The sequence below is a fragment of the Scyliorhinus torazame genome, chromosome 17 (genome assembly GCF_047496885.1).
Source record: "Scyliorhinus torazame isolate Kashiwa2021f chromosome 17, sScyTor2.1, whole genome shotgun sequence".
NCBI classification, from domain to species: Eukaryota; Metazoa; Chordata; class Chondrichthyes; order Carcharhiniformes; family Scyliorhinidae; genus Scyliorhinus; species Scyliorhinus torazame.
Genome location: NC_092723.1, coordinates 152,473,563 through 152,499,734, shown reverse-complemented (window position 1 = coordinate 152,499,734; position 26,172 = coordinate 152,473,563). Strand labels below are relative to the sequence as shown.

General features: G+C 46.9%; 1 protein-coding gene across 1 annotated transcript in view; it reads right to left on the bottom strand.

The window, feature by feature from the left end:
- Nucleotides 1-284: 284 nt before the first annotated feature.
- LOC140393587 (protein disulfide-isomerase-like) overlaps nt 285-26,172 on the bottom strand; it is a 54,824-nt gene continuing 28,936 nt past the window's right edge. Inside the window, exons 6-11 of the mRNA XM_072479861.1 lie at nt 22,399-22,524; nt 14,145-14,342; nt 5,957-6,077; nt 3,555-3,736; nt 3,393-3,464; nt 285-896 (exon numbers count right to left, since the gene is read on the bottom strand). Coding sequence (XP_072335962.1) covers nt 834-896; nt 3,393-3,464; nt 3,555-3,736; nt 5,957-6,077; nt 14,145-14,342; nt 22,399-22,524 — 762 coding nt within the window. The 3' untranslated portion in view covers nt 285-833. The remainder of the gene's footprint in view (nt 897-3,392; nt 3,465-3,554; nt 3,737-5,956; nt 6,078-14,144; nt 14,343-22,398; nt 22,525-26,172) is intronic.

The following is a 26,172-nucleotide window of genomic DNA, read 5'->3' as shown; positions in this document are numbered from 1 at the left end:
TTTCCTTTAAACCTGTTCTCAATCAGAATATTTGACGTTAAACACAGTAAAGAGTGAGCTGAAGGACATTTTTAGATTGCAATAATGTTTGCAGTATAATACTGCTTATCATGGCTTTTCTATTCCATCAGCAATTCTTCCGGATCAAAGTAAATTTCCTTTTCGCATATTCCTTGTTCAGAAATGTCATGAAAAGGGTGGCGATGATATGTCAAAACCTTAGGTGCAAAAGCCAAATTGCAGAAATGGGTCCACAGATTCTGATAATAATTGACAGTGCTTGCTCCTGTTATCACCTGTATCTTTAATAGTGTTCCATTCAGCAACTTTCCAACATCATCAATGTCTGCTGTTGTAGATTACTGCACAGGGGTGGTACAATCAAGATGTGAAAGTAGCTCACTGCCTCTTGCTGCTCCTTATTTTTTAATAAAGTTAAGGGGTTAAGTTTGTCTTGCGATAGTGAATTAGCAGCCCACTTATACTATTTCCCATACTGATTTCAAGCCCAATTTCAGCCCCAGATTTATGTTATGAGCTACTATAATGAACTAAATTACTATTTTCAGAAATTATTTAATTATTTTAGCCACAAAAAAGGAAATCAGACCAAATATACACCAAGTACCTATTAAATAATTATCCAGTTTTTTTTCTCTGTTAACTTTACAAATAACATGAGTTGTGACTACTTTAAAGTTATACCACTATAAGTCACCCATAATGTAACGATATTATTCTAACCAAATTATGGGCAACTAAAAATACAGCTGTAGATAAGTAATTCATACCAAGATGAACAATTGACAGAAGCTGATCACCAATTTATAAAATTAAAGTTCTTCCTTTATTTCTTCTTCTGTATTATCTGTGGTATTTGATTTTCCTCCACGTTTCTGTGAAAGGAATAGTAAAGAGACCAAGAAGCTAATCGTAAACTTCATTCTGTTACATATCACAAGATGAAACTGGGTGATTTTGGTGAGATATTCCTCCACAAACCTGCCTAAAATTGGGTGAGAGAGTCATGGTGAAATTGATGCATTTGAGTGAAGATGCCGGCTGCCACCACTCATCCCTGAGAATTCCTTTCTCCCTCTCCCACCAGAATTACTTCCAATCACTCCTGCCCATCCATGTGCAAGTAGAGGAAGTGGCCATGGCCCTGGTTGGCAGCAGATTTGTTTGTTTTCTTGCACCTGTACAGTTGCCAATTCCTATGGCCGCCATAGGGATGGTGCTGGATATGGTTGTGAGGTGCTTCTGATTGGAGGGGATAATGCCTTGAGGTGGCTTACCATTCCTCCATTCAACTTCTGACATGTTGAAACTCCCAGACATGGCTAAGACCTTCACTGGGGCATCAATGTAGACGGTGCTTTACTGCACCAAGTTTACCTAAATGATTCATTCAAAGCATCTATTCAAACAGCATTTAAATAGCATCCTTTAGAATCTTCGGGTGTTCCAAAGTGCCTGATGTCACTGTACTAATAATAATCTTTATTAGTGTCACAAGTGGGCTCACATTAACACTGCAATGAAGTTACTGTCAAAATCCCCGAGTCGCCACATTCCGGCGCCTGTTCAGGTACACTGAAGAGAAATTCATAATGTCCAATTCATCAAACAAGCACGTGTTTCGGGACTTGTGGGAGGAAACCAGATTACCCGGAGGAAACCCACGCAGTCACGGGGAGAACGTGCAGACTCCGCACAGACAGTGACCCAGCGAGAATTGAACCCGGGACCCTGGCGCTGTGAAGGAAATAGTGCTAACCACTGTGCCACCGTGCCGCCCAACAGTAGTAATGTAGGAAGTGCAGCAACGAATTTGTGCAACACCAAGTTCCACAAACAACAATTGGGTGACAACCAGATTGGTTGTTTGGGAATTTGGTCGAGGGCTGAATATTTGTTGGGATACTGAAGGGAGCTCCCTGGTTTTATTCAAATAATACCATGGAAAGATTATATATACCTGAGAGGGCAGCTGGGGCGTTTGTTTAATGTCTTATCTAAACATGGGACAGAGCCTCTGACTCTGTAGCACTCTCTCAGTCATGAACGGAATTAGATTATGGCGTCAAGTCTTTGGAGTGGGACTTGAACTCAAACATTCTGACACTGAACCAGGGAAACACTTGGAACTAAACCAAACTATTTTAAATTATATTAAGATAAGATTATACAAATATAAAGAAGTATTGCTGAAAAAAAGTACATCTAATGCTGTACACAATGCTCTTAGTTTCACCAAGCACAGGCTGGTTGAGTATGATCAGTACTTAGGCTGTTGTGAATAAGCCAAGGGACGTGTTGTTTAATACGATCCACTAGCCATTGGGACATATGGTCTACATACCAAGATCGTACCGGCACTGAAATTTCTAAACACGTTACTGATGTAATGTCAGCTATATAAGCTGTATGTCCAAATGGCTGGGGGATTCCATCAAACATCATGTGATTCTGCAATTGGGATGAACTTGCTAAACAATCCTTACTGCGCTAAGAATTACACTAACAACTGGTTTAAGATTATCAGTTGGGCTCGCAATGTGGCTCACTTAAGCATGCCAGAAGCTACATATTTAGACCCAGGCCCCTGTCCTATGCAAACATAAAGAACATAGAACCATAGAATTCCTACAGTGCAGAAAGAGGTCAATCGCTCCATCTCTTTCTGCACCAATTCTCTGAAAGAGCACCCAACCTGGACTCACTTCCCCATAACCTAACCTGCACATCCCTGGACTCTTAAGGGGCAATTTAGCATGGCCAATCCACTTAATCTGCACATCTTTGGACTGTGGGAGGAAATTGGAGCACCCAGAGGAAACCCACCCAGTCACGGGAAGAAAAGTGCAAACTCCACAGACAGTCACCCAAGTCCGGAATTGAACCTGGCCACTAAGAGGCAGCAGTGCTAACCACTGTGCTACCGTGCCGCCCCCATGTCCACTCATTGCATCCTTTTCAAATAAAGAAAAGCTTGGGAACAGGTATTCTCTAGATCATTCCCCGTGCCATTGACTTGATTAATCAAAGTCAACCTGGGTGGTTGAAATGCAAACAAAAGCCTGACAGTTTTCTGTTCCCTGGTGCATTCTCTATGGCAACGCCTCTTGTCAATCAGAGTTTACTTGCTGACCAATCAGCACTCTCTTCTCATGCAGCATAAATTGTTACTCCCTTTGAGATTTGGTATTCTTGTGAATCTGTCCTGATGAGTATATGACTAAAAACTTTAACAACATGTCTCCTTTTTCAGCAATACTCAAGTTATGCACTACCAAGCAACTATTAAATATTAAAAACAATTTTTACTGCCTTGTGAGGCAGTACATTGCTAATAGGTTTAACTTTTGGATTTAAACACTCTTAAGTACCTTTGATTTTCCTTGTTTATCCAGAAATTTAGAAAAAGCTTCGAGAGTCTGAGCCTTGGTATAGTGTACTATCTGTGTGAAAATAAGTGTTAAGCATTGACCTCAACATGAAAAAGACACAAGACAAAGATTTGGAAAACAAAGGATTCTAAGGTAACAAACCTTTCTATCTGATCCAGCAGGAAAATATGTGAAACTTGGATACTTCTCAATGATAACTGACTCCACTTCATTTGAAGTGATGTCTATCTTAGCAATAACAATATTTTCAGAGTCCTTGTACTTCACCCCCAGCTGATCCCAAATAGAATTAATTTTCTGGCATCTCTGAGACCATGGAGCACCTTTAAAGTAGAAAAAGCAAATGTTACTAAATTATGCTACAATATGCAGGCGAATAGATGTTTTATTAACACAACTATAATCTTCAACTTAGGCAGAATCTTGAGCCCCCACTCGCAACCCACAAGATCGGAGGCGAGGGCCGAAATTCGGACGGGAATTGGAAAAGCGATTCTCGTAAGAGATCACACACTTCCAGAGTTCCCCCGTCCCTTGACGGCGACTGTGAACATCATTTTAATGAACGTCCATCATTTTTACAGATTTTTAATGGACTCCCCGCCAAAGGATCACCCCTCACTAAATGTACAGTCATGTCTGTGAGGTTTACAACAGGTGTGGCCAGGCATGAGGCAGTCGAGGGGATGCTCCAGGGGGTGCAGAGGGATATGCATGGACAGTGCCCTAGCACTGCCCCTAACACAAGTTGGCACTGAGGTTGGCACTGCCAACTTGGAAGAGTCAACCTGACGGTGCCAACCTGTGCCAGGGGCAGACCGCAGTGGGTGCCCATGGAAGAGGGTACGTTGATGTGTGGTAGGGGGAAGAGCAGCAATTGAGGGGGAAGGGGGTGTTGTCAGATGATGAATGTTGGGGGTGCGGGCATTAGTTGGACAGCCCCTGAGATTTTTGTGATGTGGGCCGCGGGCTGTTCGACTTCAGCGTAAGCCACACCCATTCATTTATTTTGGCAAAGGGGCACATGAGAGAACTGGGGCGAGATTCTCCGACCCCCCGCCGGGTCGGAGAATCGCCGGGGGCTGGCGTGAATCCCGGCCCCGCCAGTTGCCGAAGTCTCCGGCACCGGATATTCGGCGGGGGCGGGAATCGCGGCGAGCCGGTTGGCGGGCCCCCCCGCTCGATTCTCCGGCCCGAATGGGCCGAAGTCCCGCCGCTAAAATGCCTGTCCCGCTGGCGTAAATGAAACCACCTACCTTACCGGCGGGACAAGGCGGCGCGGGCGGGCTCCGGGGTCCTGGGGGAGGCGCAGGGCGATCTGGCCCCAGGGGGTGCCCCCACGGTGGCCTGGCCCGCGATCGGGGCCCACCAATCCGCGGGCGGGCGTGTGCCGTAGGGGCACTCTTTCCCTTCCGCCTCCGCCACGGTCTCCACCATGGCGGAGGCAGAAGAGACTCCCTCCACTGCACATGCGCGGGAATGCCGTCAGCGGCCGCTGACGCTCCCGCGCATGCGCCGCCCGGAGATGTCATTTCTGCGCCAGCTGGCGGGGCACCAAAGGCCTTTTCCGCCAGCTGGCGGGGCGGAAATTCGTCCGGCACTGACCTAGCCCATTAAGGTTGGGGCTCGGCCCCCAAAGATGCGGAGCATTCCGCACCTTTGGGGCGGCGCGATGCCCGTCTGATTTGCGCCGTTTTGGGCGCCAGTCGGTGTTTCCAGAGAATTTTGCCCCTGGTCTGTGTAACTGGAGAGTTCCAAGCCAGTTTTCTGTCTGAGCCTGACACCTTGCCAAATTCTAGTAAGATTCCACCCTATGAGTTGCAGAGATGGTTTCCTGAGCACGGAGTGAGTTGGTTTTTGTAATTCTGGTTGCTCTCTGTGGTTCAAGTGGTTAACATAGCGTATAGGCAAGCTACACAGGAAGGCCTTGGCCTGTGTCAAGTTAGCTAACCTCAACTGGGATGGCGATAAGGATACAACGCTATCCCAGGGTAAGAATGAAAGTTGGACGGGTTCTCGCTCCCGTCTCTATCCAGGGAATCACTGGAAGTGCACATCTGTGGTCAGTAGGAGAGCACAGCTTGGGGGCTCTGTTCCCTTAAATCAAATATCCTGTTGGTCTGTGTTATATTTGCCAGTTGACTTGAGGTTCTGGGTGGTGACTGATGCCCAGTGAGACAATTGGTTAAACTGAAAGTTAAAAAATTGTTTGCAGGCACTATGAAAACAGAAATCCCTTGAATAACATGCAGTGTGTCAATATTGGATTCAAAGAGGGTGGCGGGTGGGGTGGGGTGGGGGGAGGGGGGGGGAATTGCAAGTTAAGCAGATGCGCAAAATTGGTATTCGTGGATTGGTTGCCTGTTATACACCCATTAGTTTACTCTATTCTCAGTGTTTCATATTCCAATGCAGAGGAGAACCATGAAACATCCTAACAATGTATTGTCCCTAACCGTCTTGTTTACATCCAGTTAGCAAATGCTCTTGTGACAGGACAGCAACACTACACAAGAACAATTTGGTTCTTATAAAATACTTACAAAACAACACAAAGACACTCTTTGTGATATCAAATACAACATCATCAAAGTTTGTTCCCACTAATACTTTGATGGGATTCTTGTTCCAATCTTCTGTAAGTTCCTCACTGTGCTGTTGAGGCTGATGAAGAAAGTGGAAATATTACCAATTGGCCCTTTCACATTGCCACATGTGCCTAATATCCACAGTTCAATATGTTTTAAATGTATAGCTTTTTAGTTTTAGAAGTTGAATTTTAAATTTAAGCTCTGTGGGAAAAACATTGGTAAATATCTGGAAGCTGGAAAACCACAAAGACTTAAAAGTAACTTGTATTTACTGGATCAGGCCAGAGTAAAATGATAAGAGTCATAAAATGGAGGTCAGCTTAGCTAAAGAACTGGAGACATGGGCGCGATCTTCTCAAAACTGAACAAAGTTCCCTAGCGAGCGTGTTTCGCCGCGTGTTTCCCGGCACTCGCAGTGCCGATAAACACGTGGCTATTCAACGCTACTCATGTTGAATAAGGGGCCTAAACGGGAAATGCGTGGCTGAGGCCACATATAGCCCCATTTTTTACAACAGGGAGCTCTGCTTGCCGGAACTGCCCATTGGAGCAAGAGATTGGGACGCCATTTTTAAATGGTTCCGGATCTCCGAAGCCCACAAAAAAAACCCGACCTCCGCCCAGCCTGAAGGCAACATGTGAGGTTCCGCTGCACCCCCAACACCAGAGATGCGCAAAAAAACCCATCATGGCAGTGCCAACCTGGCACCATGGCAGTGTCCCACCAGCTGGCAGTGTCAGGATGGCACTCAGCTGGCACTGTCAGGGTACCCAGGTGGCACCAGCATTCCAGGGCACCACTCTGCTCAAAGGGCATGCAGCTGGGGGCCACCGACCCCCTTGGAGACCCCCACGAGTGTCGTTCCACGTGGTCCCCATTTGTGGGGACCAGTGCTAAATGGTGCTCTCTCGAGGTCACCGAGGCGAAAGGATTGCTGTAATATGCAGATTTGCCAAAAAGTGATCCGCCCATTGTGGGCGGGATTCGCCTTGCAATGTCTCGCGTGATTGCGTTGAATCTCGCGAGGCGTTGCGAGCTGGGATAGATCCCGGGAGCGGGGTCTCCCGGCGATGTTGCGCTGTAGCGAGATGCTTTTCCGGCGCAGCGTGGCCGGGAGGTCGCGCCCTCGGTCTGCAGTTATTCTAGTCAAGGAGTTAATTTATTCATCTGCTATCCCAGAATTAAGGAGAGCTTTGAAATTAAAAGGAGGCTAATTTGCATTTCTACCTGGGAACAGGCAGTGCATGTCACCTTGCTATGGAGATGGGTGGAGCTGAGTGGGAATCTTTGGTTTGAGTTTATTTCTGTGAATTCAGTTAGTGCAAAGCCAGCAGGCAAGGTTGGTTGATGTTTGGAAAGTTGTTACGGCGAGACTGTCAGCTTTGGGTCTAATGGAGCTTGTAGCTCCTTGGAAATAAAGAGAGAAAGTCAGATCTACACCTGAAGTAGAGTAAATGCTCGATCTGGCATCCAAGATGCAGCCTTTGACTGGTATTCAAAATAAGACAAAGTTGATGAAGAGAAAAATGACTGAAAGATGTATTTACCTGGAAGCTAAAGGAAGGAATCTACAGTAAGGAAGTTAACCTTGTGGTTGGAGTGTGGAAATAATCAGCTTGGTTGCAGTTTGAACCTATAACAGAGTGCTGCTGGAAACCAAGGGGGTTTCTCATAGGAAGTTGCAAGTAGGCCCATGGCTCAGCTGTGGAATACTGAGTCATAAGGTTTCAAACCAACATTGGAGGGTCACTTAGCCAAAAGCCAATGGAAGGGCTCCCATGAAATTGTGTACCTTGGAGAATAACTATAAGACTGAAGAGAAGTCTGAGTGTATTCCAGAGCTGTGCTGTACCTTTGGGTTGGTCCCAGGAAAGTGAAGGAACCTTCAAGATTTTGTGAGGGATTTAGGGAAGTAAAAGGTGGGACTGAATCTATAGCGCAAGCCTTTATAACTTTTAATGTTAAGTTAATAGTGCTTGCTTTGTTTAGTTTCTCTTTATATATACAATATATGTGAAATCCTGAGGTTTCGTTCTGTTGGATAATTGCTGGTTGCTCCGATTTCTTCTTTAAATGTTAATGATCCCAACATAAAGGCTGCAAACTCTCTTCACTGAGCAATTCTTTGCAATAGAAGTGAAGAGAAGGTAGCTTCAATATTTCCTCACTGTCCCCTGCCCCACAGTGTGTCAAAACTGGACCTCAGGGAGTGGATTGGAGGTAAGTTCCACTTCTGGCAATCACCTGTAGGCGAAAAGACAGAGGAGCAGAAGGAAGCCATTCGGCCCATTATGTCTGCTCCATTATTCACATTGTGTGTTTATGTCTGTCCTTTGTTTTCTCATGTATGGAACGGTCTGTCAGAACTGTACGCAGAACAATACTTTTCACTGTACCTTGGTACACGTGACAACAAATCAAATTAAATCATGTATGGAACGGTCTGTCAGAACTGTACGCAGAACAATACTTTTCACTGTACCTTGGTACACGTGACAATAAATCAAATTAAATCGAATCAATGAGCTCATGACTGACCTGATATGATCCTCAACTCCACTTTCCCGTCTTATCCCCGTAACCCTTGATTCCCTTAGTGATTAAAAGTCTGTCCATTTCAACCTTGAACTTACTTGACAATCCAACCTCTCCAGCCTCCTGCAGGAAAGTATTCCACAGATTCACTACCTTCTGAGAGAAGAAATGCCTCCTCATTTCTGTTTTAAATGGGCAGCCCCTTACACAGTGATTATGCGCTCTGGTCCTAGACTCTCTCACAAGAATAAACATTCTCTCAGCGTCTACCCTGTCAAGCCTCCTGAGAATCCTATACATCTCAAAAGGTCGCCTCTCTGTCTTCTAAACTCCGATGAAGACAGACCCAACCTACTTAACCTTTCCTAATAAGAAAATCCCTCCATACCTGGGGTCAACTTAGTGAACCTTCTCTGGACTGCCTCCAATGCCAGTATATCTTTCCTTAGATAAGGAGACCAAAGGGCCTGAGGAAGGAAAAGTGAACTCACAAACCAATTGGGAATCATTGCAAAATTCCTCCTACATGTTGATAAGATTCCCCAATCTGTGATAAACTTTCACAAATTAATTTTAATGCATTAAATTAGATTATCATTTTCGTTTTTTTTTAATGCAATGTCAGGAATGCACTCCTTTATTCCATGTGATATTTGGAAGTGCCAGTTTATGCAGGTGCATAAACTAATGGATAATCCAACAGCCCAAGGTTAATCAGCTTAGCAGCCGGGTAACTGTGGGGCATCCAGCTGCTGATTACTGGCCAAGCTGAAGAGACAATGTCCGAGAGCTAAAGCAGATTTTGAAATCCATTGGCCTGGATGTTGATGTGGGGTCACACACTCTGACAGGCTGCAAGAAGGGTCAGGCTTGAAGAACTATGCCAGGATGGGAAATGAGAAGGAGTATTCATAAAAATCAACCTCAACGCTCGGGAGACTATAATTTATTGAAGCTATTCCTGTGAATCAAAGTAAATTATAAAGACTGCCATACAGTTTGAATATGTTTTGTTAAGACCGCCGTAGAGACTGATAACTTTTTAAAAGAGATGAGTTTCCCAAATGAGCAACTAAAGACGAAGGGTGGGATTTTCCAGTCCTTCCTGCCGATGGGATCTTCCCATGCTGGTAAGGCGGCCCACCCCCCACAGTGAGTTCTCCAGCGGTGGGACGGGCGAGCCATACAAAACGCTGTACACATTGGTGGGATTGGAAGATCGCAACGGCAGCCAATGATGAGCTGCCTCCGCCACCAGAAAATGCGCTGCCAGGGGTCCAGAAAACACTACCTTTCCAGGTTTCACTTTATAAGGCTTTTACTGTAGCAAAGTAAAATCAATATAGTTCGAACATTAATTAACCCAGGCAACTGATATATCAAACTGAAGAAAAAGGTCCTAACGCAACTGAAATATGTCTTACCAAATGTATTTATTTTGCGCTGCACTTCTGGCACATATATAGAATTAAAGGAACAGTCACTCACAGTTCTCCAGCATTCATTTTCCTCCTTTTGCCAGCAGGTTGAAATTTCAAGTGTTATTTGACAACAGTTCCATAGCATCCAAAGTTTTCCTGGATGTATTTATCACCAGCAAGGAACACATCAATAAATCCCCCTCTCGCTCCGGTCACAGCAGTCCTGCCAATCCAGAATTTCAGATATTCCTGTGGCTGGCCCCTTTAAATGGTTTAATCAGCTCTGGTAAAACTGTTTACTCATAGAGCTTCACTTCTACTCTCCATCACTACTTGCAGAAGAGTCAAGACCTGATCCTGGGGTTGTTCCACTTCTCTTCCTATTGGTGCCTCTGCCGTAGCTGTTCTTTGTGCCACTGTGAGATGTGCTAAAACTGGCAACTGGTCACATGAGGACTTCAACAAACTGAAATGTTTATCAGGAATTTCAATTACACCCTGGGGAGCTGAACTCATCATCAGGACTGGCCTGGCCCCTCAGAGATTGGGTTGAAGTGGGGGGAGGTGCCATTTTGAAAGACTGCCCCGATCTCTACATCCCCCCCCCCCCCCGCCTTTCAGGTTCCCCTCCCTTCACACCCTCCCTAACCTTGTTCGCGCTCCTTCATATCCCCCTTCAACCCAGGTTTCATGGGCATGGCCTCCTTCATGCCCCAACCCTGGCACTGCCAGCACCATCAGAACACTCCAAAGTGGTGGCATTGCCAGAGTGCCTAGTGCCACTGCCAGGGGAGTGCCAGGATACTACCTGCCCTGCCCTGTCCCCGACCACCTGGGGGGGAGGGGGAATCTAATGACCTCAAAGACCCCTGGGTTGCCATCATGCCTGTCCACGCTTGTGGAAAGCAGACGGCGGTTGAGGCCTCATTGACGGCCAAGAGCCAGGTAAACGCGGGGTTGGTATATTTAAATGAACCCAATGGCTCATTTAAATATCATTATCTGGATCATGCCCAGTGACGACCTGATCCGAAACACACTGGCGCATTATGACTGGGTGATTTGCACCTGACACGAAGCCCGATTTGAGGGTCTCCCGGGATTCATCTGTCGCTCCAGGCGACGTGATGGCTGAATCACACACTTTAAAACAATTGCCTCGAAAAGTTGAGCATTTCTGACAGTTTGTGCAGCTAATGTGAATTGATCTAGTGAAGTGCTCCAATTAAGTTAATTAAAAAAGACATTTAAATGGATGATGCAGCTGAGGAAAGATGAAGACTGATAATCGAGTGACAATCACGGTTCCCAGCACATGAGAACGTAGCTTTGCGTTACTGCTTAAAATACAATGCATGATATTCTCTCATTTGGTGAATATTTTTTCTTCCCGTTATAGAAAAAACGCTACAATCAGCAGAAGGCAATGAAATCCAGATAGTAAAGCATCTGTTCCCTTAAGTCACTATGGATGTTATTGTCTGGAAAACAATACAAGTCATGGATGTTTTGCTACAATTCCAGATTCCACACCCAAGTTGGGCAGTGTCATCCAGTAACATTTTTTTGTTCTGTGGACTGTTATTCCCCAGCACAATAGTTGTCCTATCTGCAGTCTCGTATCCAAAAAACATAGTTGAAGCATCTCTCAAGAAGATTCCCATTGTTGCTGTTATGTTGTCTAACTCCATACTTTTTCATTTCAGGTTGGTCATTTAGAGAATCCAGAGAGGGGATCTAGAGAGCCAGACAGAAGGGTTTCCAAAAACTCACTGACATACAATAGTCTTATGTCAAAACAGCACAGGTAGACTGTTCACCATCAGATTGGCACAGAAACTGGATCACAATATCAACAGTGTTTGGTTGAAAGTGTACAACTTTAATTCAACCACAAAATCAAATAGCACCAATAAGCAATGCAAAATGGCCGTGACCAAATGGGAACCTGTTCTAGCCACCAGGGGGGGGCAATAACATATAAAGGGCGCAGGGCATTGACAATGCCAGAATGGGTGTCTCACAAATTTTTCCCTCGTCCCTCAAAGGTCTAACCCAACAGTTTATTCCCAGCATACCGACAAGATCTTCTGTCAAGGTAGGCATTCAGCTGAATCCTAAGTGAGATGTAGCTGTCAGGAGATTTCCAAACCTGTTTTTGAAGCAATTGCTTCTCCAGCTGAACAAAATGATTGATTCAGTCAGCGCGCAAGTTAGTCCTCAATCGTAGTTTGCCAACCCCCTCGAGCTGCCTGCTATGATTGTTGAATTTCTGTTCGCCACCCTCCTCCCATCCCCAGCTTATTAGTTGGTTGTCACTGTTATTTCACAAACTGAGGAACTTTATGCCTCTTTCTATGGCAATATTGTACAGCACAGCAAAACAATGTAACACCTGTAGTGTAGAGTACCTCTGATAAAGCGCAAAGGTTGGAACTATCCATCAATTAAATCTCTTTTATAGGAGGTATGAGGTGTCCTGAAGCATATTTGAATATTCCCTAACCTTGAACAAGCAACCAATCTATTTATCATTGTCCTGGAACACGAGGAAAACCTATGATTTGCAAAAAAAAATAGAAAATAGGAGCCATTCGGCCCTTCAAGCCTGCTTCGCCATTCATTGTGATCGTGGCAGATCATCAAAATCAATAATCTAATTCTCCTTTCCCCCCACATCCTTTGATCCCCTATGCCTAAGTGCTATATCTAACTGCTTCTTGAAAACATAACAATGTTTTGACCTCAACGACTTCCCATGGTAACGAATTCCACAGGTTCACCACTCTCTTGGTGAAGACATTTCTCCTCACCTCTATCCTAAGTGGTCTGCTCCGTAGCCTTAGACTGTGACCCCTGATTCTGGACATCTCCACCATTTGGAACATCATTCCTGCATCTACCCTGTCGAGTCCTGTTAGAATTTAGATTTCTATGAGATCCCAACCCCCATTCGCCTGAACTAGCAAATACAGTCCTAACCGACTCAATCTCTCCTCCGCCACCCCAGGAATCAGTCTGGTAAACCTTCGTTGCACTCCCTCTAGAGCAAGAACATCCTTCATTAGATAAGGAGACCAAAACTGTACACAATATTCCAGCTGTGGCCTCACCAATGCCCTGTACAATTGCAGCAAGACATCCTTGCTCCCGTATTCAAATCCTGTTGCAAGAATTTCCCTTTAAACAATCATTTGCATATTCTGAAAAATGTTCTCGCACATGTAATTTTATGATGATAGGTTGAGATTATTTGACTGTTCAATTTTATTCTCTTGATGAGCACATTGCAATGTTTGAAATAGCCACATGAATTTGGTCAGTGCTGCACATTACCCATGGAATGCACATCTTTCATTAAAGTTGCCGGGATATACTGCTGCAGCTTTTGGTGATGCTGATTTAAATAAATTCAGCAGCATGTCACCATCAGGTCTCTGTTACATCAATAATAAAGCAATGAATTGCAGACTGACTATTATCTCCTGTTATTACCAGTTCCCTGTTGTTGTCAACCTAAAATCAATTAATGCCAAATCTGACCTTTAACATCCAAGAACCCGCATTAATAAGGAGTGTGAGAGAAAATAAACATGTACAAATACTTCATTAATGTTAATGCAGGAAATGAGCACTCCTCCAGACACCCCTCCCACCCCACACCAGCATGGATTAGATCTAGCGAGTGCTTTTCAGTGTTAAACTTGAAGCACTTAAATGATGTAATATTTAAGGAGAAGCAATTCCTTTCAGTTAATGTACTTTCTTTTGACACTGAATGCATTGCATATTCTGGGGAGGCAATGGTGTAATGGAATTATCGCAGGATTAGTAATCCAGAGACCCAGGGTACAGCTCTGGTGACCCGGGTTCAAATCCCACCATGGCAGATGGCGAAATTTGAACTCAGTGCAAGTCTGGAATTTAAGGTGACCAGGAAATCATTGTTGATTGTCGTAAAAACCTATCTGGTTCACTAATGTTCTTTCGGGAAGGAAATCTGCCGTCCTTACCTGGTCTGGCCTACATATGACTCCGGACCCACAGCAATGTGGTTGACTCTTAAATTCCCTCAGGGATGGGCAATAAATGCTGGCCCAGTCCAGCACCCCATAATTTTTTTTTTTTTTAATTCCTCTGGGTGCCATTTAACCATATTCAGTGTTTTGTAGAACAGTGATACCTTTTCTTTTCCGTCAAGGTATGCCTGGCAGAAAGTCCTCACGTCTCCAGTTGTGACTTTGTCGGCTCGCATTCTGTATCTCACACTGTCTGTTGTATTAATCATACGAACAGCGGGCACGTCCATGTCCCGAATCCGGAAAAACTCCCTCAAGCGGCCATTCTGAGTTTCATCGGTGTCAACCAAAACAAAGATGATCTGAAAGTTCAGCAAAGGAAAGCTTACAAACAAGAAGAAACATCCCGGAAAAGCAATATTGTTTTATAACGGTTTGAGCAGACAATCTTGCTGCTGGTCAACGGGAATCACCTTCTCTGCCACATGTGGGGCAGGGAGATAACCCGCCCACTGTTTCTTGTCCAATATTACTCTTCATCAGAACAGGCCTTCTGAGTTTTTCCAGCACTTTCTGTCTTTATTTCCAATCTCCAGCAGCTGCAGTATTTTCCTTTTAGTTTAGGCAATTGCTTTATTGTGAATGCATTCTGCTGATCCAATTGACTTCATATCCAGGTAACTATCAACATCCTGGGGCTTACCATTGATCAGAAACTGCACTGGACTAGTCAGATAACACTGTGGCTACCAGGGCAGGTCAAAGACTAGGAATCCTGTGGCGGGTAACTCTCCTGACCCGCAAAAGCTTGTCCACAAGGCACCAGTCAGGAGCGTGATGGAATACTCCCCACTTTCCTGGATGAGTGCAGTTCCAACCACACTCCAGAAGCTTGACACCATCCAGGACAAAGCAGCCCACTTGATTGGCACCCCATCCACAAACATTCAATCCCTCCACCACCAACGAATAGTAACAGTCATGTGTGTCATCTACAAGATGCACCACTGGAACTCAGGCAGCACCTTCCAAACCACGACCACTACCATCTCGAACAACAAGAACAGCAGATGCCGGAGAACACCACCTGGAGGTTCCCCTCCAAGCCACTCAGTACCCTGACTGGGAAATGTATCGCTGTTCCTTCACTGTCGCTGGGTCAAAATCCTGGAACCGCCTTCTTAACAGTACTGAGGGTGTATCTATACCTCAGGGAAGGGTCTGCCAATGGTTCCAAGAAGGCAGCTCACCACTTTCTGAAGGACAGCTAGGGACAGGCAATACATTCTGACCTAGTCCAGCAGAGGGCAGTAGAGCAGAGCTGCTGATTGGCTATTGCGGGGAAAATTTGCATCAGTGCATTGCGGTCACTGCATCCAGAAAGTGCACCTGAGCAAGACACTCTAGGTGTTCAAGTGAAGGCAGGCATCCAGCAGAGGGCAGTAGAGCAGAGCTGCTGATTGGCTATTGCGGGGAATATTTGCATCAGTACATTGCGGTCACCGTATCTTGATGGTGGTTTGTGGAGGAGCTGTTGTCAAGTGATAGTTAAATCTGAAACACTTCTTCAGTGTTTCCCTCCCTACCTCCTCCTCTAACCAAAAAAAAGACAATCACTGTAACGATCCCAGCCAAGTATAGATCAAGAGGAAGACTTGAGGGCAGGTAAAAGTAGAAAGAAGTTGAACTGTGATGTCACAGCCTGCAGGTAAGTGATTGGCTGGTGACTGGTAAGTAGTTTTTCTTTTCCCTGAGGTGTTATCGTGCGGGGCACAATGGTTGCTGAGTGAGTGTTTGCTGAGAAGGGGATTAAATTTTTTAAAAGCTTACTGTTGGGAGTTTCCAACTGAATCCTGTCGGAGTGAGGACAGAGTGACTGCTGGGTAAGTAGTAAAGATTTAAATTGTTTGCGCAGGCCCATAACAGCTGATTGCTGTTCTCATGTGGGGCGCAGTGGTTGCTGGTTAAGTGTTTTATTTTTTACCTGTATTTAAGTGGGGCAGTTTCTAAACCCTAGACACTACACTTGTAGTGTCCCCCACCCTTCCATCTCCTTTAACCTAAGGGGTAGAGTGAATAACAGGTAAGCTCTTTCTTTCTTTTTCTTTTTTTATCTAGAGGGGATGGCAGGGAAGGTAGTGCAATGTTCCTCCTGCAGAATATTTGAGGTGAGGGACGCCGTCAGTGTCCCTGCTGATTTCACCTGTGGGAAGTGCATCCATCTCCAGCCCGTCAGAAACCGCGTTAGGGAACTGGAGCTGGATGAACTTCGGATCATTTGGGAGGCAGAGGTGGTCATAGATAGAAGCTTCAGGGATGTAGTTACTCCGAAGAATTAAGGTAGATGTGTGCCGGTGAGAGGGGCTGGGAGGAAGCAGTCAGTGCAGGGATCTTCTGTGGTCGTTCCCCTCAGTAACAAGTATACCGCTTTGGATACTGTTGAGGGGGATGACCTACCAGGGGTAAGCCACGGTGAACGGATCTCCAGCACTGAGTCTGTCCCTGTGTCTCAGAAGGGAAGGAGGGAGAGCAGGAGAGCAATAGTTATTGGGGGTCGATAGAGGGACAGATAGAAGGTTCTGTGGCAGCGAAAGAGATTCACGGATGGTATGTTGCCTCCTGGGTGCCAGGGTCCGTGACGCCTCGGACCGTGTTTTCAGAATCCTTAAAGGGGAGGGGGAGCAGTCACAAGTCGTGGTACACATCGGTACCAACGACATAGGTAAGAGAAGGGACGGGGATTTAAAACAGGAATTTAGGGAGCTAGGGTGGAAGCTGAGAGCCAGGACAAACCATGTTGTCATCTCTGGTTTGTTGCCGGTGCCACGTGCTAGTGAGGTGAGGAACAGGGAGAGAGTGCAGATAAACACGTGGCTGCAGGGATGGTGTAGGAGGGAGGGTTTCAGGTACATGGATAATTGGAGGACATTCTGGGGAAGGTGGGACCTGTACAGACAGGACGGTTTGCACCTGAACCAGAGGGGCACCAATATCCTGGGAGGGAAATTTGCTACGGCTCTTCGGGGGGGTTTAAATTAATTTGTCAGGGGGCTGGGGAAACGAGCTGTAGTCCAGAAGACAGTGTTGAGAGTAGTGAGGTACTGAGGAGGGTATCAAGGTCGCAGGAGTGTACCGGCAGACAGAAAGGTGGGATGAAGGTGTCTACTTCAATGCAAGGAGCATCCGGAATACGGTAGGTGAACTTGGAGCGTGGATTGGTACTTGGGACTACGATGTTGTGGCCATTACGGAGACATGGTTACAACAGGGACAGGAATGGTTGTTGAAAGTTCCGTGTATAGATGTTTCAGTAAGAGAAGGGAAAGTGGTAAAAGAGGTGGAGGAGTAGCATTGTTAATCAAGGATAGTTTAACGGCTGCAGAAAGGCAGTTTGAAGGGGATCTGCCTACTGAGGTAATATGGGCCGAAGTTAGAAATAGGAAAGGAGCGGTCACATTGTTAGGAATTTTCTATAGGCCCCCAAATAATAATAGAGATGTGAAGGAAGAAATTGCAAAACAGATTATGGATAGGTGTGGAGGTCTCAGGGTAGTTGTCATGGGTGACTTTAACTTTCCAAATATTGATTGGAACCTCAGGAGGTCGAACAGTTTGGATGGGGCAGTTTTTGTACAGAGTGTTCAGGAGGGTTTCCTGACACAATATGTGGATAGGCCGACAAGAGGGGGGGCCACATTGGATTAGGTACTGGGCAATGAACCGGGCCAAGTGTTAGATTTGTTTGTGGGAGAGCACTTTGGAGATAGTGACCATAATTTGGTGTCTTTCACTATTGCAATGGAGAGGGATAGGGCCATACGGCAGGGCAAGGTTTATAATTGGGGGGGGGGGGGGAGTAATTATGATGCGATTAGGCAAGAATTAGAGAGCATAAGATGGGAACAGAAACTGTTAGGGAAAGGCACAAATGAAAAGTGGAGCGTGTTCAAGGAACAAATACTGCATGTCCTTGATAGGCATGTCCCTGTCAGGCAGGGAGGAAATGGCCGTGTGAGGGAACCATGGTTCACAAAAGAGGTTGAATGTCTTGTCAAGAGGAAAAAGGAAGAGAATGTAAGGATGATAAAACAAGATTTAGTAGGGTCGCTTGAGGGTTACAAGGTAGCAAGGAATGAGCTGAAAAAAGGGCTTAGGAGAGCTAGAAGGGGACATGAGAAGTCCTTGGCGGGTCGGATCAAGGAAAACCCCACGGCTTTTTACTCTTATGTGAGAAATAAAAGAATGACCAGAGTGAGGGTAGGGCTGGTCAAGGACAGTAGTGGGAACTTGTGCATGGAGTCAGAAGAAATAGGAGAGGCGTTGAATGAATACTTTTCGTCAGTGTTCACAAAGGAGAGGGGCCATGTTTTTGAGGATGCGAGTGTGATTCGGACGGGTAGGCTGGAGGAGCTAGATGTTCTGAGGAAGGATGTATTAGCAATATTGAAAAACTTGAGGGTCGACAAGTCCCCTGGGCCAGATGGGATATATCCAAGGATTCTTTGGGAGGCAAGGGATGAGATTGCAGAGCCTTTGGCTTTGATCTTTGCGTCCTCGCGTCCACGGAGATAGTGCCAGAGGACTGGAGAGTGGCAAATGTTGTTCCTCTGTTCAAGAAAGGGAATAGGAATGACCCTGGTAATTATAGGCCAGTTAACATAACATAGAGGGCAGGGCAGCACGGTAGCATTGTGGATAGCACAAATGTTTCACAGCTCCAGGGTCTCAGGTTCGATTCCGGCTTGGGTCACTGTCTGTGCGGAGTCTACACATCCTCCCCGTGTGTGCGTGGGTTTCTTCCGGGTGCTCCGGTTTCCTCCCACAGTCCAAAGACGTGCAGGTTAGGTGGATTGGCCATGATAAATTGCCCTTAGTGTCCAAAATTGCCCTTAGTGTTGGAAGGGGTTACTGGGTTATGGGGATAGGGTGGAGGTGTTGACCTTGGGTAGGGTGCTCTTTCCAAGAGCTGGTGCAGACTCGATGGGCCGATTGGCCTCCTTCTACACTGTAAATTCTATGATGATGATAGAATTTGCAGTGCAGAAGGAGGCCATTCGGCCCATCGAGACTGCACCGGCTCTTGGAAAGAGGACCCTACCCAAGGTCAACACCTCCACCCGATCCCCACAACCCAGTAACCCCACCCAACACTAAGGGCAATTCTGAACACTATGGGCAATTTATCATGGCCAATCCACCTAACCTGCACGTCTTTGGACTGTGGGAGGAAACCGGAGCACCCGGAGGAAACCCACGCACACACGGGGAGGAGGTGAAGACTCCGCACAGACAGTGACCCAAACCGGAATCGAACCTGGGACCCTGGATATGTGAAGCAGTTGTGCTATCCACAATGCTACCGTGCTGCCCCCACAATGCTACCGTGCTGCCCAAAGTTAGTCTTACTTCGGTGGTCGGTAAGATAATGGAAAAGATCCTGAAGGATAGGATTTATGACCATTTAGAAAGATGCCGCTTAATCCAGGATAGTCAACACGGATTTGTGAAGGGTAGGTCTTGCCTCACAAATTTGACTGAATTCTTTGAGGAGGTAACTAAGTGTGTAGATGAAGGTAGAGCAGTTGATGTTGTATACATGGATTTTAGTAAGGTGTTTGATAAGGTTCCCCATGGTTGGCTCATGAAGAAAGTAAAGAGGTGTGGGATAGAGGGAAATTTGGCCAATTGGATAAGTAACTGGCTATCACATAGAAGACAGAGGGTGGTGGTGGATTGAAAATGTTCAGACTGGAGACCAGTTACCAGCGGTGTACCACAGGGATCAGTGCTGGGTCCTCTGCTATTTATGATTTTTTATCAATGACTTGGAGGAGGGGGCTGAAGGGTGGGTCAGTAAATTTGCTGATGACATCAAGATTGGTAGAGTAGTGGATGAGGTGGAGGGCTGTTGTAGGCTGCAAAGAGACATTGATAGGATGCAGAGTTGGGCCGAAAAATGGCAGATGGAGTTTAACCCTGATAAGTGCGAGGTGATTCATTTTGGTAGATAAAATTTGAATGCGGATTACAGAGTCAACGGCAGGGTTCTGAGGAATGTGGAGGAACAGAGAGATCTTGGGGTTCATGTCCACAGATCTCTGAAGGTTGCCACTCAAGTGGATAGAGCCGTGAAGAAGGCTTATAGTGTATAGTGTATTAGCGTTTATTAACAGGGGGCTTGAGTTTAAGAGCCATGGGGCTATGCTGCAACTATACATGACCCTGATGAGACCACATTTGGAGTATTGTGTGCAGCTCTGGTCACCTCATTATAGGAAGGATGTGGAAGCATTGGAAAGGGTGCAAAGGAGATTTACCAGGATGCTGCCTGGTTTGCAGGATAGGTCTTATGAGGAAAGATTGAGGGAGCTAGGGCCTTTCTCTTTGGAGCGGAGAAGGATGAGAGGCAACTTAATAGAGGTTTATAAGATAATGAGGGGGATAGATAGAGTGGACGTTCAGAGACTATTTCCTCGGGTGTACGTAGCTGTTACAAGGGGGCATAACTATAAGGTTCAGGGCGGGAGATATAGGAGGGATGTCGGAGGTAGGTTCTTTACTCAGAGAGTGGTTAGGGTGTGGAATGGACTGCCTGCTGTGATAGTGGAGTCGGACACTTTAGGAACTTTCAAGCGGTTATTGGATAGGCACATGGAGCAAGCCAGAATTACAGGGAGTGGGATAGCTTGATCTTGGTTTCGGACAATGCTCGGCACAACATCGAGGGCCGAAGGGCCTGTTCTGTGCTGTACTGTTCTATGTTCTATGTTCTATGTAGTCAGCGATGCCCACTGTAAATGATTTTTTAAAAATCGATTAGCATGCACTGTACTACCCATGACTCCAATTGCACTGGATTACAGCACGATTGAAGCTTATCAGGTTGCCCCATAACTTCCATTTGCACAGCGGTTAGCACTGTTCCTCCACAGCTCCAGGGTCCCAGGTTCGATCCTCGGCTTGGGTCACTGTCTGTGCGGAATCTGCACGTTCTCCCTGTGTCTGCGTGGGTTTCCTCCGGGTGCTCCGGTTTCCTCCCACAAGTCCCGAAAGACGTGCTGTTAGGTAATTTGGACATTCTGAATTCTCCCTCAGTGTACCTGAACAGGCGCCGGAATGTGGCGACTAGGGGCTTTTCACAGTAACTTAATTGCAGTATTAATGTAAGTCTACTTGTGACAATAAAGATTATTGAACTTGCATCAATGCCACATCGAATGTCAAAAATAGCAGGGAAATCTCTCCTAGAAGGAATTTGCATTCCTGGTCAACGCATGGCATGAAATAACATAGGTATCTTAGTTTAGATATTTTAGACCCTTTTTAATCTTAGCAAGAAGATTACAATGTGGTAAATGTGCTCAACTATGGCTAAATAACATCAACTCGAGGAAAGGGGTGTTCATCATGTCTTGTTTGCAAGCTGGACAATGAGGCTAAGCTTGCAGATAAAAATTTAACTTTGATAGGAGATTGTGTCGTACTGATTGTTCATGGAAGTGTTTGAAGTGTAACATCACTAAGAATTTTTAATTGTATTTCTGGATGTAATCTCATCATGTCTGGCTAGAAACCTGACTTCAAGAGAAACTGAGTCAATGAGAAATGAATGCTGATATTCATTTCATTCCAACATTCGGATCAGATGAATCAAATTATATGGTGAATGACTTGAGTTAAATATATGAACCTTCAATTCCAAATGACAAAAGCAAGTGACAGAGACAGACTGGAAGGAGATTTGCATTGCAATGTAATTACTGGGGACTCTTGGTAAAGCCTCTCTTGTTTTGAGCAATACTTCAGGAGAAGTCAGTGAAAAGGATAAATTAAATCTCTATTGTCTTTGCCTATTCAATCATAGATTCCCTACAGTAGGGCAGGAAGCTATTCGGCCCATTGAGTCTGAACCGACCCTCTGAAAGACAGCCCTACCAAGGGCCACTATCCCTTAACCTCAACTAACCTTTGAATACTAAGGGACAATTTAGCGTAGCCAATTCGCATACCCTGCACATCTTCGGACTGTGTGGGAAAACCTGAGCACCTGGAGGAAATGCACGTAGACACGGGGAGGAAGTACAAACTCCACGCAGCCACCTGAGGTCGGAATCGAACCCGGGGCCCTAAAATGTCAATGTGAAGATTGCAACAAACAGTAAGAATATGATAAATCCAGTATTTAGATAGAACTACAATGCAAAGTAATCTTGCATTTCTGCAAGTGCAGATTACAGATTAAGTTACAATTTCCAACGATTGAATCTGTTGAACCAGAGAAGCAGCAGTTAAAAACTCAAAACCATAAAATGTGCAAAATTCACATCCAGGATAAAAATAATATTTTGTGGTTTCTCTCTCATTTTTAAGGTAAGGTCTTGAACAATTAATGTGATTAGAACAGACAGTAAAGCAAACCTGGGCCCTGAAATCGGCAGCAACAAGTTCCACGTTTTCGTATATGTCATTAAACTCCTTCGCTGTCTTGTCTGCAAATAGCAGAAAGTGACTGTCAATGCCAACATCAAAGATCTTATCTGCAGCCTGAAAAAGAATTTTTAGATGTTACGGAAAAAATGAATCTCTCAGAATTGAATCACTGTAAAATAAAAATGTAAATGAAGACCTAATTTGCTAGTTTATATTTAGAGCAAGATTCCAAAATCCTTTGATTTTTGGGGATCTGCTCCAAATCTGACTTCGAGCCACTGAGGAAAATTTGAGCTGAATTGATTTTATGATCTCCAAGAATTACAAGTCCAGCAGCTTTCACTGTTAATGTTTATGCCGAAAAGGAAATTTTGGTGTGACTTTCCAGAGGTTATAAACGCCGGCAAAAGATTGGGGGAAATCTGCTGAGTCACTCCAGTGGCAAATATGATAAATGGGCATCAATAAAATAAAACTAAAAATCACTGTTGGTGATTGTGGTAGTATGCATTAGGGGTCATGTGGGACTGTGAAGCCGTGATGTCATTGGCTGACAGATCCCGGGTCCTGGTTGGACGTTGACCTCTAGCTCCACCCTGAAGGCGGAGTATAAGTACCAGGAGTCCTCCCCCGCAGGCAGTCTACTACTGAACTGCGGGGGAACAGTCACGCTTAATAAAGCCTCATCGACTTCACTCTATTCGTCTCTCGGAGTCTTTGTGCGCTACAATTTATTAAGCGTGACTAAAGGACTATGGAGCTCAGGATCATCCCGGAATGCCTGAGGATCAGCCCCCACGCAGTGAACGCAGCAGCAGTTTTCAAGCACTGGCAGACTTGTTTCGAGGCCTACCTCAGAACGGCCACCGGCCGGGTCACAGAAGACCAAAAACTACAGGTCCTGCACTCGAGGTTAAGCACGGAGATTTTCTCCCTCATCGAAGACGCAGAGGATTTCCAGACGGCGTTCGCAGCACTAAAAAGTCTCTATGTTCGCCCAGTAGACCAGATCTACGCTCGCTATCAACTCGCAACGAGACAGCAAAGTCCCGGAGAATCGATAGATGAATTCTACGCCGCGCTACTAATTTTGGGACGGGCCTGCAGCTGCCCGCCGGTGAACGCAAATGAACACACGGACATGTTAATGCGTGATGCTTTTGTGGCAGGTATGAACTCCTCCCAAATCCGCCAAAGACTTCTAGAAAAAGAGTCGCTAGGACTCTCAGAGGCATGGGCCCTAGCAGCCTCCCTAGACGTGGCCGCGCAAAATACCCGCGCCTACGGCCCCGACCGCGCGGCAGCCCATTGGGCTCCGTACGCACCCGTCGCGACAAACCCACCCCCCTCCCGGACACCCCACAGGCTTGCGCGGTTCAAACGCCAAGTCGCACCGGGGGAGCCCGCTGCTATTTCTGCGGCCAGGCGAAACACCCCCGGCAGCGCTGCCCGGCCCGCGCAGCGATCTGTAAGAGCTGCGGGAAAAAGGGCCATTTCGCGGCTGTGTGCCGGTCCCGCGAGGTCGCCACTGTCCCGGGAGAACAGGGAGCCCTGCACGCCGTTTACGTTCCCCAACCCCCCCAGCGCCCCATGTATGACCCGCCGGCGCTACCACTCTGGGTCCCGACCACCGCTCTCCCCGGAGAACAGGGAGCCCTGCACGCCGTTTACGCTCCCCAACCCCCCCCCCCCCGCGCCCATGTATGATCCGCCGGCGCTACCACTTTGGGTCCCGGCCACCGCTGTCCCCAGAGAAGAGGGAGCCCTGCGCATTCCTAACGCTCCCCAACCCCCCCAGCGCCCCATGTGCGACCCGCAGGCGCCGCCATTTTGGGTCCCGGCCACCACGAGGGGAGGAAGGGCGCCGCCATCTTGGACAACCCCAGACCTGTGCAACGCATGGGGGCGGCCATTTTGTCCACCCCCGCCGCCATCTTGTGACCCCCCAGCCATGTGCGATGCATGGGGGCAGCCATCTTGTTCACCCCCGACGCCATCTTGGACGGCAACAACGGACCCCAGTGTCGACGGCTCCACGGGGTTCGAAGAAGATGCTCAACCATTACAACCACGTCTGGCTTCAATGACGCTGGACCAAGCACGGCCCCGGACGCTCCAAACGACGACGACAACGGTGCTGATAAACGGGCACGAGACACCATGCCTGGTCGACTCCGGGAGCACGGAGAGCTTTATCCACCCCGACACGGTAAGACGCTGTTCTTTGACCATCCGTCCCAGCGCACAAAAGATTTCCCTAGCTGCAGGATCCCACTCCGTACAGATCAAAGGCTTCTGCATAGTTACCCTAACGGTGCAAGGGAGGGAGTTCAAAAACTACAGGCTCTACGTCCTTCCCCAACTCTGCACCCCCACATTACTGGGATTAGACTTCCAGTGCAATCTACAGAGCCTAACCTTCAAATTCGGCGGCCCAATACCCCCACTCACTATCTGCGGCCTTGCAACCCTCAAGGTGCAACCCCCATCCTTGTTTGCAAAACTCACCCCGGATTGCAAACCCGTCGCCACTAGGAGCAGACGGTACAGCGCCCAGGACCGGACCTTCATTCGGTCCAAAGTCCAGCGGCTACTAAAGGAAGGCATAATCCAGGCCAGCAATAGTCCCTGGAGAGCACAGGTGGTAGTAGTAAAGACAGGAGAGAAGCAAAGGATAGTCATAGACTATAGCCAGACCATCAACAGGTACACACAACTAGACGCGTACCCTCCCCCCCGCATATCCGACATGGTCAATCGGATTGCCCAATATAAAGTCTTCTCCACCGTGGACCTCAAGTCCGCCTACCATCAGCTCCCCATCTGCCCAAGTGACCGCAAGTACACAGCCTTCGAGGCAGACGGGCGATTATACCATTTCTTAAGGGTCCCATTTTGGCGTCACAAACGGGGTCTCGGTCTTCCAACGAGAGATGGACCGAATGGTTGATCAACACGGGTTACGGGCCACGTTCCCGTATCTCGACAATGTAACCATCTGCGGCCACGATCAGCAGGACCACGACGCCAACCTCCAAAAATTCCTCCAGACCGCTAAAGCCTTGAACCTCACGTACAACGAGGACAAGTGCGTTTTTAGCACAAACCGGCTAGCCATCCTGGGCTACGTAGTGCGCAATGGGATAATAGGCCCCGACCCCGAACGTATGCGCGCCCTCATGGAATTTCCCCTCCCGCACTGCTCAAAAGCCCTAAAACGCTGCCTGGGGTTCTTTTCATACTACGCCCAGTGGGTCCCCCAGTACGCAGACAAGGCCCGCCCCCTAATACAGACCACGACCTTCCCTCTGTCGACAGAGGCTTGCCAGGCCTTCAGCCGCATCAAAGCGGATATCGCAAAGGCCACGATGCGCGCCATCGACGAGTCCCTCCCCTTCCAGGTTGAGAGCGACGCCTCCGACGTAGCTCTAGCGGCCACCCTTAACCAAGCGGGCAGACCCGTGGCCTTTTTCTCCCGAACCCTCCACGCTTCAGAAATCCGCCACTCCTCAGTGGAAAAGGAAGCCCAAGCCATAGTGGAAGCGGTGCGACATTGGAGGCATTACCTGGCCGGCAGGAGATTCACTCTCCTCACGGACCAACGGTCGGTAGCCTTCATGTTCGATAATGCACAGCGGGGCAAAATCAAAAACGACAAGATCTTAAGGTGGAGGATCGAGCTCTCCACCTTCAACTACGAGATCTTGTATCGTCCCGGAAAGCTGAACGAGCCGTCCGATGCCCTATCCCGCGGCACATGTG